Below are 18647 nucleotides of genomic sequence, written 5' to 3' on the forward strand. Positions count from 1 at the left end.
CTTTTAAAGTGCTGGAAAGAATTATTGAGTTGACTTGTAAATTACTACTTCCTCAATTTCCTCTATATCTTTTTGTATTTCACTGACTTTTCATGTTTTCCTTCTCAGATCTGTGATCTCTGGTCCCTTGGCTGGTGTGGTGCCTCATAAGTCTCCTCCTCTGGCTCTGGAAGTTGACAGGTGCTGACTGAATCATTACAGTAGCACCAAGAAGATAAAAATAAAAAAAGGTGCTTAAGGAGGATGAGGAAATATACAAGCAAGTGGGCAGTGAGAAATTATGAGCTTAACTTACTTAACTTGTTTTCACCTATTTTACCACCCCAGTTTGCTCAGTGTAGCATATAAATGATAAATAAGAGGACAAAATGAAGATAAAAATTTTAAGTCTTAAGTCTTTTTGCACAAAGTCAGTGTTATGTGTGTGTGTGTGCGTGTGAGAGAGAGGGAGAGTGAGTGAGTGAGGGAGTGAGTGAGTGAGTGAGTGTGTAGGGGAATTTGAGGTGGGCTGGTCTGTGTCATGTTACTCCTGGTCTGAAAAAGTAGTCCTATTCTGGCTGTGTGTGAGGGTGAAAAAAACAAAAAAGGCCCAAAAAAAACACTGTACTGCATTTCTGACAAAAAATGTTAATGTGATGTTGGACATTTTCAGCAGGCCATGACCCCATATTAACAAAATACAGGCTTTGATTGAATTTGTCGTGGACAGCAGTGCTATCTGCACACATTAATGACTCAACAAAGTGATCTGTAGAAGAAGAAGGACTTAAGAATCAAGAGATCAGTGGAGTGTCTGAGATTTAGCAGTGTCCTCATGTGCCTGTGTCTGAAATTGTATGTCATTTTTTAGACAAATTCAGTGAAGTTATTGACATGTTCTAACTGTCACGCCTACTGCTGAGGATGCCTCCTCTGCCTGTTCCCTTTCACCTGCAGAATAACTTGAGTTCATGGACTGTCTAGAGAACTCCAACTCCCATGAGTCCGTGGGGGATCACATGACTCTCCTCCTATCGTTACTACTAATGAACAGTCATTCTAATGTTTCTCCTCGACAAATTCTACAGTGTCACATGTGTTTATCATTCAATTTCATTAGTTACATAGTTTAAAAGCCTGGGCTTGAGTTTACTTCATTGCAAAATATTGCTAATTCTTTCCGTTGTGTACTGAGTGTTTTTTTGTCTGAAAAGCCTTTTCTTTGTGTGTTTTTGACCTGCCCTATCATGTTTGCCTTTTTTGGTTGGATTGCTGTGTACTAATTGCTCTCTTGGTTTTTTATCTTGGACTGGTTTTGGTTTATGTCCCACTTGTTTTGGTTGTCCTGCTCTGTTACTGACCCTAGCCTGTTATGACTACACTCTTTGTAACACTCCCAAACTATCAAGTAAAATTAAACCCTTTTTTCTGTGCATGTCTGATCTCTGCTGACTTCATAACAATAATAGATAACACAGCATTAAGTATTAAGAATTATTTTCCTAACTTCCATAAACCACCTTCCATGTGATGATGTACTTTTGTACTTTTAGCAGTGGAGAACACGCCGTGCAGCACAGGCCGACATGGCCGGGAAGCATAAAGGTCACCTTCAACCACACAACTCCACTTGATGACAGACAGCAAACCAACACAAACCACCTCATTACCTAATTTACACATTACACATTTACACACAAACCCTGGTGTGGAGGGCAGAAAGTGGCTGAATGTGCTAACAGAAAGAGCTCTTTCTCAAAGGAGAATTACTTCCTTTTTTTTTTTTTTGGAAACTTGACAAAGGGACTCAAGCCCAGGGGAGTAGAGCCAGAGAAACTCTGAGAGAAATATTCTGGTATGGTCAAGAAAGGGGAGACCCAGGAAAAAAACAAGTTACCGGCTTAACCTTGAACAGTACTCTGAAAAAAGAACCCAAAACTAAGTGTTTGAGGTAAGGCTGAGCTCCCATTAAGTATGGGATGAACAGGTACCACCGAAGGACCCTGACTGCGGGGGAGTGGCTCTGTGCCACACTCTGATAGCTGGGGGTGGCCTAACAGGCAGCCCAGTCCCAGTCTGGGCCCTTACAAATATTTAAACTGAAACAGAAACAGGTTTATTAAACGTAAAAATGTGAAAGAAATGCATTTCCAGAACTGCAGCGTTTTACTGCTCCGCACTGAAAAGTGTAATAGAACATTTCCTAATTGTTTCTGAAGGTGTACTCACAGAAATGAAAGTGACTCAGGAAGGACACATGGTCACACCTTTCACTGTTGCATTATCAGTACAGGGATCATTCTGGAAGAAGAAATGTTCTCCAAACATGACTTAGTACTAAGGTCTGAGCTGTTCTTCCACAGAGAGTCCACTGGGGTCACTCTTCATGACCACTCACCATTGACCTCTGATCTCTGAATCAGACTAAAACAAACCATCAGGACAGTCACTGTACATTAACACATACAAAACTGTCTGAAAACTGTCACATACAAAATAAATCTCGCAGATTGATTTACATATATAACCACACTGGGAAAAAAACAAATGGTGCTCTGAATGGACTCAATTCAAACATCTTCATTGTTTCTACAGCAATAACATCTATTCTACCAACAAAGAGTAAATTACAACACAATTCTATTATTTAGTGCTAAAGAAGGAAACTGAGAAACAGAACTGTGTAGATGTGACAGATTTTATTGATGTGGAAATGATCATATAAATGAAAATGTTGACTGTGTTTAAGTGTAAATACTGTTTACCCCAAACAGTGACAGGGAATGATAGCAGCATGATTTAAAAACCTTCATTAAATGTGCTAAACCTGAGGCTAACATGTTGCTTTATTTTCCTTCTGTTTATCACATCAGCACAGTAAACATTTCCCAAAGAATGTGTGCAGGACTGGAGCTGAAGCCCTAAAGACCATCCTAGAAATGGTCCTGTATTATGATGGTACATGCAGCAAACTTATTAGAGCACTGTTATCAGTGTGCAGTATTCAATTATACTGAATGGAAGTTTAAGTAATAGAATAATATACTGTAAGTGGGGGTGAATGAGGGTGTTGTGTCAGTGTGAGGGTGAAACAGCCCCCATTAACACACTGCACTGCATTTCTGACACAAACGTTACTGTGATGTTGGACAGAGTGAGCAGGTCACAACCCCATATGAAAAGGAAAGAGGCTCTGACTGAATTTAGGGTGGAAAGCAGCGCTGACCAATCACATTGCACACAATAAAAGATGCTTTTGCCCAAGAAAAGTGACCTGTAAAAGAAGAAGGACTTCACAAGAAGCAGATCAGGGACTCATCACTCAGTGGAGTTTCTGAAACTCAACAGTGCCCTCATGTGGCTGCACCTGGAATCTTGCTGTTAGTGATAAAGAGAAATAGACACATTAAGCATTAAGCATTAAGAATTATTAATCTACTTTATTGACCTCCATTAATTTTCCTTATTAAGCACCAGTCAGTCTACGAAGAAAGCTTATACCCCATACAGTCTGCAGTGTTACTTTTTGTAAGTTTCATTTAATTTTCCCTACTTTTTCAAAGTAAGCTTCCACTCCATAATTAATATATTATTAATGACTATTTAAATAATTAAATAATAGGTTATACAAACCTTTTTTTTTGCTACAAATTTACAACATTTAAATAATAAACTACTAAAAAAGCATTATTTTAATATAAAAAGCTAATTAAATTAAAACCATAACTAGACTGTTCTTCGTTACTGAATGATGATGGAGCCAAACAGATCCAGAGATGAACCACAAGCTACTTTTCAAACATGATGAAGATCAGGAACATTTGATCACAAATACCTCCAACATTTCAGCACTAAATAGAACTAATCAATAGGATTAATAGACAAAATCAATAAAGGGGTGTTTTTTATCTCCAGAATTACAAGAGCAGAAAAAGGAAAATAATGAAGGAAAAGGAATAAAGGTGATTGATGAAAGCTTTATTTAATAAAACTGAAAAATCATCTCAACATGACAGCACATCTGCGTAAACACACTACATCACACAGAGAAAATCTTAAATAAAAAAGCTTAAACAGAACCAATGAAATAAATACAGCAAAATATCAGTTTAAAAGAGTTAAATACATGAATGGAGAGCGAACAGAGAGAGGTGGGGGAGGGGCACCCACAGGTCTATCCTTCATACGTAAATGATATGTAAATGAGACAGAATATGCATATAGAAGGTGAGTGAGAGTTCCAGAGTTAGAGCTGTTGTGATGTAGACTGGGATCAGTTCACTGATATAAAGATGAGCTCAGCCCAATGGCACTGGTTCCATTCAGTCAACTGTGGCTGTGTCCATGTGGGTCTGACCAAACAGGACAGTGTGCAGATGGACATAAACAGGTCCTTTACAAGACCAGAGAATTTCTATGCTGGAGAACTCTCACATAAACTCTAACGTAAATCAACAAAGCTGTCACATATGTAACTTTTTATGGCTCTTTTTAATGACTTTTTAACAGTATATTATTTATACTGATGATATCAGTGAGTGAGAATAGCTTTACTCAGCCAATGAGCTCAGTCCACTCATCAACCAATCAGCACTTAGTAGCAGTTATGCTAGTGTACTACAGCCTAAAACATATTTACTGTAGAATACTGGAAAGATAACAGCAGGTTTTCATCGTTGTGTGAGTAATACATCCTTCAGCTTTTAAGAAATTAAAGGAAGTTCCTGTGTGAATGGAGAGAAAAATATTTCAAGAATTTCCAGAAATGCACCTGGATTTTAGCCAATAACTGAATGATGAAGGAGAAGCAGTAAATATCAAATTTCAAATAATTAAACCTTTATAAAAATTAATTTGCTGATATAAAACACCCTTATAAAATAGTGTTTCACTAACGAGATTATTTTAACCATGTTTATTATTTTAAACAGTTTAAATTTAAATTGTTGAATTTAATTCATTAAGGACACGCTCTAGCATCCTCTAATGTTTTACGGTATATACACACACACATATAACAAATGGTAGTCCTTAACTATTTTTTAAGTTAAAATACTTGTTATGGTTTGTTAAGATTATTAGCATAATACACATGTGAAAGAATATGAAAACACAATAATGATAAATGATGTTTCTGTAGAGACAGAGATAAAAGAAAAATTAGAAATAGGTTTAAAAGACTGTTGTCCCTGGAACATAAGGTTAGATTTTGTGCCATGTAATATTACATGGAATTATTTAATTACATCAAAATAAAATATGAAATAACTGTTACTGTTCACTGCAGGTATTACAGCTGCTTCACAGCATAATCACATTTAAACTGATTTGTAGATTTACTTTATTACCTCACCAACATTCATGGAGTGCTGATGAAGTCCAGACATGGTGTGTACTGTTTAACCAGAACAAAACATTATGAAAACTCTCTTTAATCTTAAAACCCCAGGAAAACTGATGACTAATAAAAACAGAAAGGCAGCAGAGTTTGAGATCCTTCAGATGTTCAAGAGGATCTCTGTGCTGATAAAGTAACATACAGTCTTATCTCTGCTTTAGAGTGTTGAGCTTATATTGCTGTCATGATGCCTCCTGCCTCCATGAGCACACCCTTACCAATGTAGTGGTATCTTTAATTGTGAGGAGTTTGATGAAAGGGTCACTGAAGGTACAGGAAGTGATGTCATTGGGAGAACACACAGCCCTGTGTTGCAGCCGTGTTCACAGATTTGACCAGTAAGAACCCAAAACCACAAAAATTACCATGAAGAATCATATACTGAGTGTGTGTTTGTATTAGGACTTCATCCTCTCCTCATAGCCCTCTGTGTGTGAGCAGATCAGCTAGATGGTGGTTGGAGGCTGTAGGACCAAAAATAGAAGAGAATCATCAGATGAATCACTTTAATTTGTTCACCTATGTTTTGTTACTTTATTACATTTCTATTTAAGTAACGCTTGTGTAAAATAATACCATATCTTTGTCTGGGTAGTGTCAGTAAATCAGTAACTCACTGTAGTGTCTGCAGTTTACAGTGTGGATCCTTTAAAAGATCAGAGAGCAGCTTCACTCCTGAATCTCCTGGTTTATTGTAGTTCAGGTCCAGCTCTCTCAGGTGAGAGGAGGGGTTTGATTTCAGAGCTGAAGCCAGAGCAGCACAGCCTTCATCTGTAATACTGCAGTTACACAGTCTGCAGAGAGAAGAAAAACTCCTCACACTTACAGATCAACACACACACACACACACAAACACACACACCATGCTGATCTCACCTCAGTATCTCCAGTTTACAGTGTGGATTCTTCAGTCCAGCAGAGAGCAGCTCCACTCCTGAATCCTGCAGTTTATTGTAACAGAGGTTTAGTTCTCTCAGACTTGAGGAGTTTGAGCTGAGAGCTGAGGCCAGAGCTTCACAGCTTTTCTCTGTGAGATTACATCCACACAGCCTGGGAGACAAATTTAACTGTCAACCTCAGAGTTGAAATATGAGCACACAATACAGTGGGCTACAGACAAGGGGTCAGCTATGCAGAAATCAAGGGTTAATAAAGGAAAGGAGGCCAAAACTCAAAAGTCTCTTGGGAACTAAAGTTTCACTTTCATGTATGTAAAATTTCATGTATGTAAACTTATATACACACAGAACCTATATACTTTGTTTTTAGTGGATTACTTACTTGAAATAACCACAGTGTCATGAACATGAAGTGTTTTTATATTGCTCCAATATGTACAGTAGTCTGTTTTCTCTCGGTTTCAAACATGCTGTTACTGCTAATGCAGAATACTGTGCAAATCATTTTAGGAATCTGAGAAAATATGATTTAAAAAGGTATTTATCGGATCAGTGTTTGTTTGCTCAGAGAAAAACCACTAATATTAGAGAATCATGGGGCTTCTGTTGTTCTGTATAAGAGAGTGGCTTTAGTTAATGTGGGTTGGTGGTCACCCTGGTGTGACTGGTGGTGGCCTCACCCAAATTTAGTGCTTTGTATGTGCCTTTCTGTCCTGGCGTTTAATCAAAGAACACTACTCACAGCAGAATAATGGCCTCCCATGTGTCTTGCTACAGGCAGACGTCACAATATATATTAGTTGTTATTATTGGAATGATATGTTTTTACAACCAACAACACAGTAATTGTCCATATAAATGTTTTGTGTTTAAAAACACTAATATTTTAATAGACTCAAATAACATTAATACAATAAGTTGCAATTACATGCATAAACACACACACACACACACACACACACACACACACACACACACTAACTACTCACTCAGCTCTTCTGGATGCTTTAATCACTGGCAGCAGCCTCAGAAGACATTCCTCTGAAGGATGATATCTGTTCAGCTTAAACTCATCCAGATCCTCTTCATCCAGATCCTCTTCTGAGCACTGGGCAGGAGAGAGACTGACTCCACTGAGATGTGGGTGATACCAGAGATCCTCATTGCTAAGGTATTTCTGGACTTCCTGTTCTAGAGAATGATCATTGAGTTCATTCAGACAATGGAACAGATTGATGGATTTCTCTGGAGAGGGATTCTCCCTGATCTTCTCCTTGATGTACTGGACTGTTTCCTTTTTGCTGTGGGGGCTGCTTCCTGTCTGTGTCAGTAGGCCTCGTAAGAGAGTCTGATTGGACTCCAGTGAGAGACCCAGAAGGAAACGGAGGAAAAGGTCCAGATGTCCATTCTTACTCTGTAAGGCCTTGTCCACTGCAGACTTGTGGAGGTCTGATATTTTGGACTCTTTGAAAATGTCAGAGAGATCAGTGGTCAGCTGTTTGGTTTCATCTCTACTGTTAAAGGAGAGAAATGCATATAAAGCAGCCAGAAACTCCTGAACACTCAGGTGCACAAAGCTGAACACCTTCCCCAGGTGCAGCCCAAACTCCTCTCTGAAGATCTGGGTACAAACTCCTGAGTACATGGACACTTCTCTGACATCAATGCCACACTCTCTCAGGTCTTCCTCATAGAAGATCAGATTACCTTTTTCCAGCTGTTGGAAAGCCAGTTTTCCCAGTGCCAGAATCATCTCTCTAGTCTGCTGAGGATCAGTGTCACATTTTCCGTGGTACTTTTGGTCACTGTGTTTGATCTGAAAGAGCAGGAAGTGTAAGAACATTTGAGTCAGAGTCTTTGGGATCTCTCCATTCTCTGCTTCACCCAACACTCTCTCTAGAACAGTGGCTGCAATCCAACAGAAGACTGGGATGTGGCACATGATGTAGAGGCTTCTTGAGGACTTCATGTGTGAGATGATTTTATTGGCCAGGCTCTGGTCACTGATTCTCTTCCTGAAGTACTCCTCTTTCTGAGGGTCACTGAACCCTCGTACCTCTGTTACCAGGTCAACACACTCAGGTAGGATTTGATTGGCTGCCACTGGTCGAGAGGTTATCCAGAGGAGAGCAGAGGGAAGCAGATTCCCCTTGATGAGGTTTGTCAGCAGCACATCCACTGAGGCTGAATTTGTTATGTTTCCTAAGCTCTCATTGTTCTGGAAATTTAGAGAAAGTCGACACTCATCCAGACCATCAAAGACGAACATGACTCTGTAAGAATCACAGTCTATGGATCTTAATTCTTCTATTTCTGGGAAAAAATGATAAAGAAGCTTCATCAGACTGAACTCTTTGTCTTTCATCAAATTCAGCTCCCTAAAAGAAAGTGGAAATATGAAGTGGATGTCCTGATTAGCTTTTCCTTCAGCCCAGTCCAGAATGAACTTCTGCACAGAGACTGTTTTTCCAATTCCAGCATCTCCTTTCGTCAGTACAGTTCTGATGGGTCTGTCTTTAAAGAGGTCATTGCATTTGATGGGTTTCTCCTCTGTTGCTGGTCTCCTGGATGCAGCCTCAATCTGTCTAACCTCATGTTCATTACTGACCTCTCCACTTCCTCCCTCTGTGATGTAGAGCTCTGTGTAGATCTCATTCAGAAGGGTTGATGTTCCATGCTGGGAGATTCCTTCATTAATTCTGTCAAATTTCTTCATCAATTTGGATCTGAGTTTTTTCTGATACAAAATAACCAGCTCCATAGACACACAGCTGGGCTCAGGTGAGTCTGATCTCATTCTGTTAATCACACTAAAACATACCGGTGGAAAATAAAGGCTGTTAGAAAGCAAATGTGTATTGTAATAATAATAATAATAATAATAATAATAATAATAAGAATAATAAGAATCATAATAATAATAAGAATAAAAATATCCAGAAAATGAAAAGGCGGAGAACACAAAAGTTATATAGTGCAGTGCATATAGCACATAAAGAGATAATTAAATTAAGAAATACAGAAAAAACTGTACAATCACAATAACAGGGCTACATCATAAAACGAATTTAATGAGAGACAGATTGACCATACTGAGTAAATAGAGATTTCAGCTTTGATTTGAAAGAGTCTGAAAAAAAAGACTTAAGATTTGAAATTTATATATAAATAGTTTGGTGGAGGTGTAACAAAACAGCATGACATTGTGATATCACAGTGCTAAACTGTAACAATGTACTTTGTGGAGAATGGATACTTCACTAACATTGGCACCTCATTGCCATCTCCTCCCTCCCATCTCTAGTGTCATTACCTAACTGTTTAACATCATTCCATTTGACATTTTACTTCCTTCAAATTTTGTACAAAGTATTATGATAATATTAAATATCATGAACTGGTTCAATTCATGCACTGAGTGTATTGTTACAGCCCTTTAATTCAATGACATGTAACTGGTGGGTTTTGAAGTTTCTGTCTTTCCAGACTGGAGGTACATTAATTTCATCTTTCTTACCTCACAACTGGAGAACACTCGCCCTCTCTGAACTTCATTGGATGTTCCATTGATCGGTCACTCTTCATGGACACACAGCTGGGTTCAGGTGAGTCTGATCTCTCTCTCTGAATCACACTGAAACACATCCAAACACTGTATTTGACAAATGTGTTTTATAATCACAGAAATAAGTAAATTATCCAATCCAGGGGTTCGGTTCTGGTCCTGGAGGATCAGTATCCAGCATAGTTGAAGATTTCCTGCACAAACTCACCTAGGATACCTAATCTTGTGAAAGTAATCAAGTGTGTCTGAGAAGGTAAATCACCAAACTAATCATCAGCTGGGATTGAAGCCCTTGATCCAGAGCCCAGTTATTAATTGATAACACTTCATCAGCACACATCTTGATTTACAGTAAGGCCCGGTGTGATCTGCTAATGAGAATATACATCTGGAGACCACTTTTACAACATTTGGTGCTGGATTGCTACAAAGTTTTTCACTAACAAAGGTACGCCCCCTCTCAAACCTACCCACAAAGCCCTCTAGCCTGAGCCCTACATGTCTGGAGTCATCAATAATACAGTGTCATAAAAAGAGTACTGTACATTTTTATTCACCAGGGTATAAACAATATAATTGTAATCTCTAGGATACAGTAACAATTTTGACGTCCAATTGTGTAAAAGTGAACTTATTTTAAGATTCACTGCATTAGCATAGAAAATTAAAATAAAGTTTACGAGATCAAATATATATGAATTGAAGTTCAATATATAGTTCAAATAATATTCAATATGATCAATAAATCTTGATCAAATACAGCACAATTATGTTTCCTAAATAAAGGTGCTGAAGATGATAATAATAGTGACAATTTAGGACTTTTTTTCTGGGATGAAATAATACAAGCTAGCTAGAGAAAGGCTGTCATTAACTAATATTTATTCTACAAAATGAATGAGTGTGAACTGTGAACAGCAGTCCACATACAGCCACTGATATCCCAACTTTATCTTATTGATGTCCTTTAAAGCTAATGTATGTTCTTGTTAAATGTAGCTGCTTTTCCCTTGTATGTTTATTTTTACTGCATGTAATGAGTTCTCTGCATTGGAGTTGGAGTTTACGGGGAAACTTTTCAGTCATGCTAAATTATGTTACATCCGTGGTCTAATGACAAGCTTGTTCATCACACCAGCACCTACCTTCTTTGAGCTATGACTTCACAGGGTGTTGGATTTTTCTTTATTTTTCACAAGGCCTTGAATTGGTCTAAGAATTTCACACTGTTTATTCCCACCCTGAAAAGTCCTCACTCCCACTAGCATTGAGCCCAAAATTTCTCATGGTTGTCTTAAGATGTTCTTTTAAGAAATTGTTTCTGAGCTTGTCAAACGAGGTTCACAGTTTCACACTATTCTCTCACCTCTGGTCTTTCTCTGTGTGCTGTTCTCCAGAGGAACTCATTTTGGAGCTCATGTCTCCTCCTACAGGTTTCAGCTGGAAACCTGCAAACAGACATATGATGAGAAATAGAGCAGGACACACTATGGCTACATTTACACAGCAGGTAAAAGTGTCTCAAATCTGATTTTTTCACCACATTATCTTTTAAATGTGACCTATATATGTCATTAGTTTGAACAGATCAGCTCCTAAACTGACCCACATGCACAATCGAACAACGCATACAGAGGTGAACAATCATGACTGCCAATGAATGCAAATCAGCTCCTGGAAGTTTCAGTTTCATCTTCACCAGCATCACAGGATGATCATGAACCTTCATTGACTGACCACTGTGCTCATCACCCAGAATGTGTAATGTCTAGGCAACTTATTAGGCCTCCTCTGAGCTAGGAGGAGCTGGAGAGCCAGGGCCGATTAATTAGGGCTGAGCAGTTGCAGCTGTGGGCACCCTATAAGAGTGCTCACATGCTGCTAGCTGCTCAGTCTTGAGTTCACTCTGCTACTCGCAGGTCACTCTGACTGGTAATTTTCTGTATCCCCCTCGAGTTTCAAGTCTTTTGTTTTTCTTAAGTTAATCCTATTTTAAAAAAAAATCTCTTGAGCGTTCTCTCGCCCCGACACTCAAGGAGAAGTGAGAGAGAGATTAAAAAGGGAGTTTTTAAAGTTCGGTTTTGGGCAGTTCTCAGTTTTGTTTATCCTTTTAAGCCCTTGAGTTCAACATGGCCATCACCCCTTTGGTGGCTCAGTGCTTAACGTTAGTCAAGAATGACAGCGGTTGAGTGTTTGATCCCCAGGTCCCATAACTAGTCACTCTCCTTTTTCTTTTGTTTGTTCCCCGTTTCAATTCTTTTCTCATTCAAACCATCCCCACCCCCTGCTCTAAACCTTTTACCTCCTTTTGAAGTTTATCTTTCTGAGACCCACAGTTGCTCTGTGCTTGAGTTCATCCCTCATTTGTCTGCCAGGTTGTTCGTCCCTTAAAGCTCTGGATTACTAACATGAAGGTTGTGAGTTTGAGCTCACTGTAAACAGGGCTAAGTCATTTCTTTGGTTCATCTGCTTGGATTCTTTAAACTTTGTTTTCAGACTTCACTGTTCTTTGATGCTGCAGCCTCGTTCTCTTACAGCCACGTCCTGTCATTTCTTTCAAAATCTCTTTGAACATGGAGGGGTTTGGATAAGTCTCTAAGCCAGGCCGATTAATTAGGGCTGAGCAGTTGCAGCTGTGGGCACCCTATTTAAGGAGTGCTCACATGCTGCTAGCTGCTCAGTCTTGAGTTCACTCTGCTACTCGCAGGTCACTCTGACTGGTAATTTTCTGTATCCCCCTCGAGTTTCAAGTCTTTTGTTTTTCTTAAGTTAATCCTATTTAAAAAAAATCTCTTGAGCGTTCTCTCGCCCCGACACTCAAGGAGAAGTGAGAGAGATTAAAAAGGGAGTTTTTAAAGTTCGGTTTTGGGCAGTTCTCAGTTTCGTTTATCCTTTTAAGCCTTTGAGTTTAACATGGCCATCACCCCTTCAGTGGCTCGGTGCGTAACACGTTAGTCAAGGATGACAGTGGTTGAGGGTTTGATCCCCAGGTCCCATAATTAGTCACTCTCCTTTTTCTTTTGTTTGTTCCCCTTTTATTTCTTTTCTCATTCAAATCACTGCTCTAAACCTTTTACCTCCTTTTGAAGTTTATCTTTCTGAGACCCACAGTTGGTCTTTGCTTGAGATCGTCCCTCATTGTCTGCCAGGTGGTTCGTCCCTTAACGTTCTGGATTACTAACATAAAGTAAATTCTTTAGTTCATCTTCTTGGATTCTTTAAACTTTGTTTTCAGACTTAGCTGTTCTTTGATGCTGCAGCCTCGTCGTTCTCCTACAGCCACGTCCTGTCATTTCTTTCAAAATTTCTTTGAACAGAGAGGTTTGGATAAGTCTCTTCTAAGTTTGTTCATACAGAAGCATTACCTCAAATGCTTTTGAAGTCTCAGCAGCATGAAAAAATAGATGAATGTTGAGGTGGCTTGATGTAAAAGTTCCAAAGGCTGTTTAAACTGAGTCACACTGTCACATATTGGATACATATCGGATTTCAGTACCACATATTAAAGTGTCCCAAATCAGAACTGAAAATGTCAGATTCAATGTGTTTTTTGATGTTCAGTTTAAAAAAAAAAGAATGCAATTATGTAGAAATCCTTTAAATCCTATATGTAATTGAATTAGTACAAAGCCAACAAGTCAAAGGTTGAAACTGCGAAATCTTATTGTTATTTATAAAATATGTGCCTATTTTAAATTGCAATGATGCAATGATGTGTACAAATGATTTGCACATCATTGCACTTTGTTTTTATTTACAGTTTGCACAGCATTCCCAGCTTTTTTGGAAATGGGGTTGTACATAGAATACCAGCAGAAGTGCAGTGTAAAATTTAGCAGTAGATCTTTTTATTGTATCTAAATGGTGCACATGTCTAAAACATGAACTATCAAAGTAAAATAGTGTTACAGAATAATGCCAATGATATCTAAATGTCACTGTGTAGTAAAAGAGAAAGTGTAATTTCAGTAGAAACACTGAGGAGCTCTTTTATTCTGCCGTCTGCCTCCACTGACATATTTCACTTCTCCATTACTCAGTTTCACTTTTTCACCTTTACATTTTTCAGGTGTCAACACAGACAAACTGCCCAATCAGGTTCTTCATTTTGGTTAAAAGCTGTTACAAGTCTGATGTGGTAACTGCTAAAGTCTTCCTGTATTAACTGCATCTATAGTGCTGATTCAGAAACTCCAGTACAGAGTCAGATACTCACTGTGTTTCCTCTGAATTAGATTTATTCCTCTCTCTCCATAAAATGATGACCTGCTCAGAGTCTCTCTCGCTTTGTTCTGAACCAGTTTGTCCTGTTCAGTTTATCACGTGACTCTGCTGGAGGTGGAGACTCTACAATCAGGTTCAGCCACATATTTTTACTTACAGCAGTGCTGAATAGACCCTTCCAGCTGACACTAATACAGCTCTGGGCCTGTTTGAGTGAATGAAGCACAGATATGTTTACTGTACTCTATCCTGCTGCCTCTCTCCCAGTCCTGGATAAGACTGTGTTAATGAATGCAGCCAGACTGAAACAAGTACACTCACAATATCCACAACTGGTGGAAATAACCTACTAACTAACTACTGACCTGAGAACAGTGCAGCTTTTCCTCTTAAACCAGCATCTGGTCCTTACTCAGATCCTTACTCAGGTAGGAGACTAGCCCCACCCACAGGAGGTCACAGGTAAGAGTGTTTTACAGCCTGGTAACTGATCATCTCATCAGTGTGTTTAAGTGTGTTGGAGTCTACTCCAAACTAGAGATGGTCACCAGTGTTGGAGTGAGTACTCATTATGTAAACATCTTTTACAGTAATGCTACTCCAGATTCTCATAATTACTGTGTGTTAACTTTATTAGAAATACATCTCATCTGATCCTCTAGGTTACTGCTGAATCCAATCCAAGGCAGTTCCAGTATGTTAACTTTCCTATCACAATAAAACTTGTGGGTTTCCTCACTTAACATGGTCACCTACTTTGACAAGAAGGAGCCTTTCCATTGACATTCAGAATGACCAATCGCTGTGTGTTGCTTTAATGTTACATGTAAAGGTGGATGACTACTAACACAGTGCTACAACAAAAAAAGCCCTGCAGAAAACAGAGTGGTACAGCCACAAGAAAATGTGAAAATACCTCATTTACTTTCTAACTTCAAACAAAATTCTTGAATAACATTTGAAGACGAGATTCCCACAAACAATTTCAGTCCAATGGTTATATCTCGCTTTGAAAGTATCATTGTTGCCACAATGTGCAGAGCAACTGCTGGCTACTGGTGAATGGTCAGCTTTTTTTAAAATAGACCATTGTTGATTTTTAATCAGTTGCTGAAACATTTTTGAATGCATATACACTTTCTTTCTCTAAGTAGCTAACCAGATTAAATGAAGTATAATTATATGTAACAGTTATATAGTAGTCTACTATAACTAGATTTTCCAGCATTATAACATGTTAATAACTTCTTAGCTAATCTTTGTGTAATAAAATACACAAACAGTAAATTACTTTTCCCTCTCTTCTGCTTTCTGCTGTAAGCATGAATGTTGCTAGGCCAGTTTGAATGTTATTTTGCCCCCCCTTCCAAAATAAACTTATGTGACTAGTTAAAATTATCTATAGTTTATTCTCATTCACAATACACTGTGATACCAGGGCGCAACCTGGGGGAGGCGCTGCTGCTGCTCTAATGCAGCACTGCCCCTGGCTGTAAAGGGGGTTTTCCTACAGCATAACTGACCACTGAATGATGATGGACCCAAACAGAACACAAGCTACTTGTCAAACAGGAAACAAGGATCAAAAACATTCATATCACAAATATCTCTAACATTTCAGCCCTAAATCGGACTAATCAATAGAAAAATAAAAAGGGTGTTTCTAATTCCCTGTATTACAAGAGCATAAAAAAGTAAAATACCAAAGAAAATTAATTTATTTAAAAACAGATAAATCATCTCAAAATATCAACACATCTCCAAAAACAATCTAAATCACACAGAGAAGCTTAAATACAAAAAGAGTTAAATATATTAATGAAGAGATAGTAGAACATAACTCCTTAATAAATATTTACCAATGAATGTTAGAGACAGACATAAATTAATAGAAAAATTTGAACTACATTTACAAGATTCTTTGTTGTTCCCACTGTGCAAGATTTAATTTCCAAAACAGTTGGAACGCTGTGCAAAATGTAAATAAACATACAATGCAATGTTTTGCAAATCATTTAAACCCTATATTTATTTGAAAATAGTACAAAGACAACAATTTTATTGTTTTTAAACAATATATGACCAATTTGAATTTGATGCTAGCTACACATTCCAAACAATTTGTGGTGAACCCCTCCTCATCTTTACTTCTGAAAGACTCAGCCTCTCGGAGAGGCTCCTTTATATCCAATCATGTTACCTTTTCCAAATTAACACTAGGTGTTGTTTAGTATTGCACAACTTTCCCAGTCTTTTGTTGCCCCATTTAAAAAAAGTCCCAACTGTTTTGAAACATGTTGCGGGCATCAAATTCAAATGGGCATCATATTGTTTTTCAAAAACAATAACATTTCTGAGTTTAAACACTTGATACATTGTCTTTGTACTATTTTTAATGATCTATATGTTTTCAATGATTTGCACATCATGCATTCTTTGTACGGTATCCCAACTTTTTTGGAAATGGGTTGTGCACTGAATTGTTTGGTTACATTAAAAGTATTATTTGAAATAACTGCTATAGTTCATTGCAGGTGTTACAGCTGCTTTACAGCATAATTACACTTAAATTATGCACAGCTGATGAAGTCCAGCCATGGTGTGTATTGTGTGTTTAACAAGAATAAATCATTATGAAAGTAAACTCTTAACTACAGAAAACCCCAGAAAATTAATGACTACTGAAGAACAGAGGGGCAGCAGAGTTTCAGATCATTCAGCTGTTCTTCATGATGATCTCTGTGCTGAAAAAAGCAACATTCAATCGTATCTCTGGTTTAGAGATGCTGAGCTCATGCTGTTGCCATGATCCCTGAGGCTCCTGTCTCAGCGTTCATACTTTGGAAATGTGAAGTCTTCCTCCAGCAAGAGACATTTGATGGTTGCAGTGACTGGTGAACAGGAAGTGATGTCATAGGGAGACTACACAGCTCTGTGGTACAGACACGTTCACAGATTTGACAAATAAGAACTGAAACATCCATACAGGTACCATGTAGAACCATAAAGTGAGTATATGTGTTTGTAGTAAGACTTCATCCTCTCCTCATAACCCTCTGTGTGTGAAAGCAGATCAGCTGAATGGTGTTCAGATGCTGTAAGACACAGAAGAGGTTTAGCTTTTTACTTAAATCAATCAATCAGTCAATCAATCAATCAATCAGTCAACCTTTATTTAAACTCAGAGTACATTGAGGGAGACCTTCATTTACAATGTAGCCAAGCCAATACAGAAATTAGGGATTGGGAAGTTGGAATAGTAAAAAACAAATCAAGTCCTAAAATGTAATAATAATCATTGTAGCACATTTGATAGTAAAAAAGTAAAAAAAAAAAAACAATAAACCATAAATTACAACAATATAGTAACTTAAAAAATATCATAATGAAATAAATAAAGGAATAAAAAGATGTAAAACAATCAAAAATAAATGAATGAATAAGAAAACATAATTCAATTTAAATAATAGCTAAAATATATACCAAAATCAAATTAAAACTAACTAAAATCAGGTGAAACAGGCTGTGTGTAGAAACTAAAAGTTTAAACAGTTCATGTGACACCAGCGAGCGAAGCTTTAGAGATTCCTGTAATGAATTGAATTGTAGCTAAAAGCAGATTTTCCCAGTTTAGGGTTAAAAGCTCTCAGCACCTGGAGGGCAATCCAATCACTATAACGAGTCTGTTAAACGGCATTATTTACACTGAGCATTTCTGTGATGTATGAAGGCAAATGGCCAGTAAGAGTTTTATAGATAAAGAGAAGCCAATGTGTCTCCCAACGCACAGACAGAGATGACCAGCCAACCTTTTCATACAGTACACAGTAATAGATCTTAAAGAAGAGTACAGAGTTCAGAGAGCTTATAGTAGTTGCAGATGCATTTCTATACATTATATCACCATAATCCAGGGTAAACAATAGTGCTACTTGAGGGAGAGCCTCATGAGGGAATGGTTTAGCCTACAGTTACCACTGAACTCAGAAATGAGTTCATTATTGGAGTGTCTTTCTCCTGGGGTCATAAGAATGCTTAATTGTATGCACATTTTTGTGCTTTCCCAGATCTAGTACACCTGATTGAACTCAACTGCTGATTTACAAGCTCCTGTTGTGCTGGTTGAGGTGTGTCAGAGTGAGAAAAATACAAAACTATACAGTGTCAATTCTCAATTCACTATAAAGAAAGCAGTGATTATTGATAACTCATGATGAAGTCATAATGTTTGAGCCCCCTTAAGTAAAGTGATGAACAGTCACACTTTATTACTCATTAAATACTGATTCTTCATGATGAGTTCATAATGTTTGTGCTCCTAAAGTAAAGTGATGAACCGGTCACACTTTATTACTGATTGAAAGCTAATAAAATAGCAGGATTAATCATTTTACTTACCAAACTGACAGTCATTCTTTTGCCCTTTCAAGAACGGTGATGAAGGATAAGTAGCTACAATATGGCTCATATAAAAACATGACATTGACGAATTTCACAGGAATAAAAAAGCATATTTTATTATCATCTTATGACTTCTACACAATACACAGAACCAGAGCAGGTGAATCTGTCACTGTAACAC

General features: G+C 37.9%; 1 protein-coding gene across 1 annotated transcript; it reads right to left on the reverse strand.

The window, feature by feature from the left end:
- Positions 1-4729: 4729 nt before the first annotated feature.
- LOC118822199 (NLR family CARD domain-containing protein 3-like) lies at positions 4730-14138 on the reverse strand. The gene is made up of 7 exons (XM_036591136.1): positions 14058-14138; positions 11208-11289; positions 9794-9910; positions 7266-9086; positions 6254-6427; positions 5995-6171; positions 4730-5841 (listed from the first exon to the last, which is right to left on the reverse strand). Exons 2-7 carry the CDS (start codon positions 11258-11260, stop codon positions 5820-5822), a joined length of 2364 nt encoding a protein of 787 aa, XP_036447029.1. The 5' UTR covers positions 11261-11289; positions 14058-14138; the 3' UTR covers positions 4730-5819.
- Positions 14139-18647: the final 4509 nt, after the last annotated feature.

This window comes from Colossoma macropomum, unplaced genomic scaffold (assembly GCF_904425465.1).
Source record: "Colossoma macropomum unplaced genomic scaffold, Colossoma_macropomum, whole genome shotgun sequence".
Lineage (NCBI taxonomy): Eukaryota > Metazoa > Chordata > Actinopteri > Characiformes > Serrasalmidae > Colossoma > Colossoma macropomum.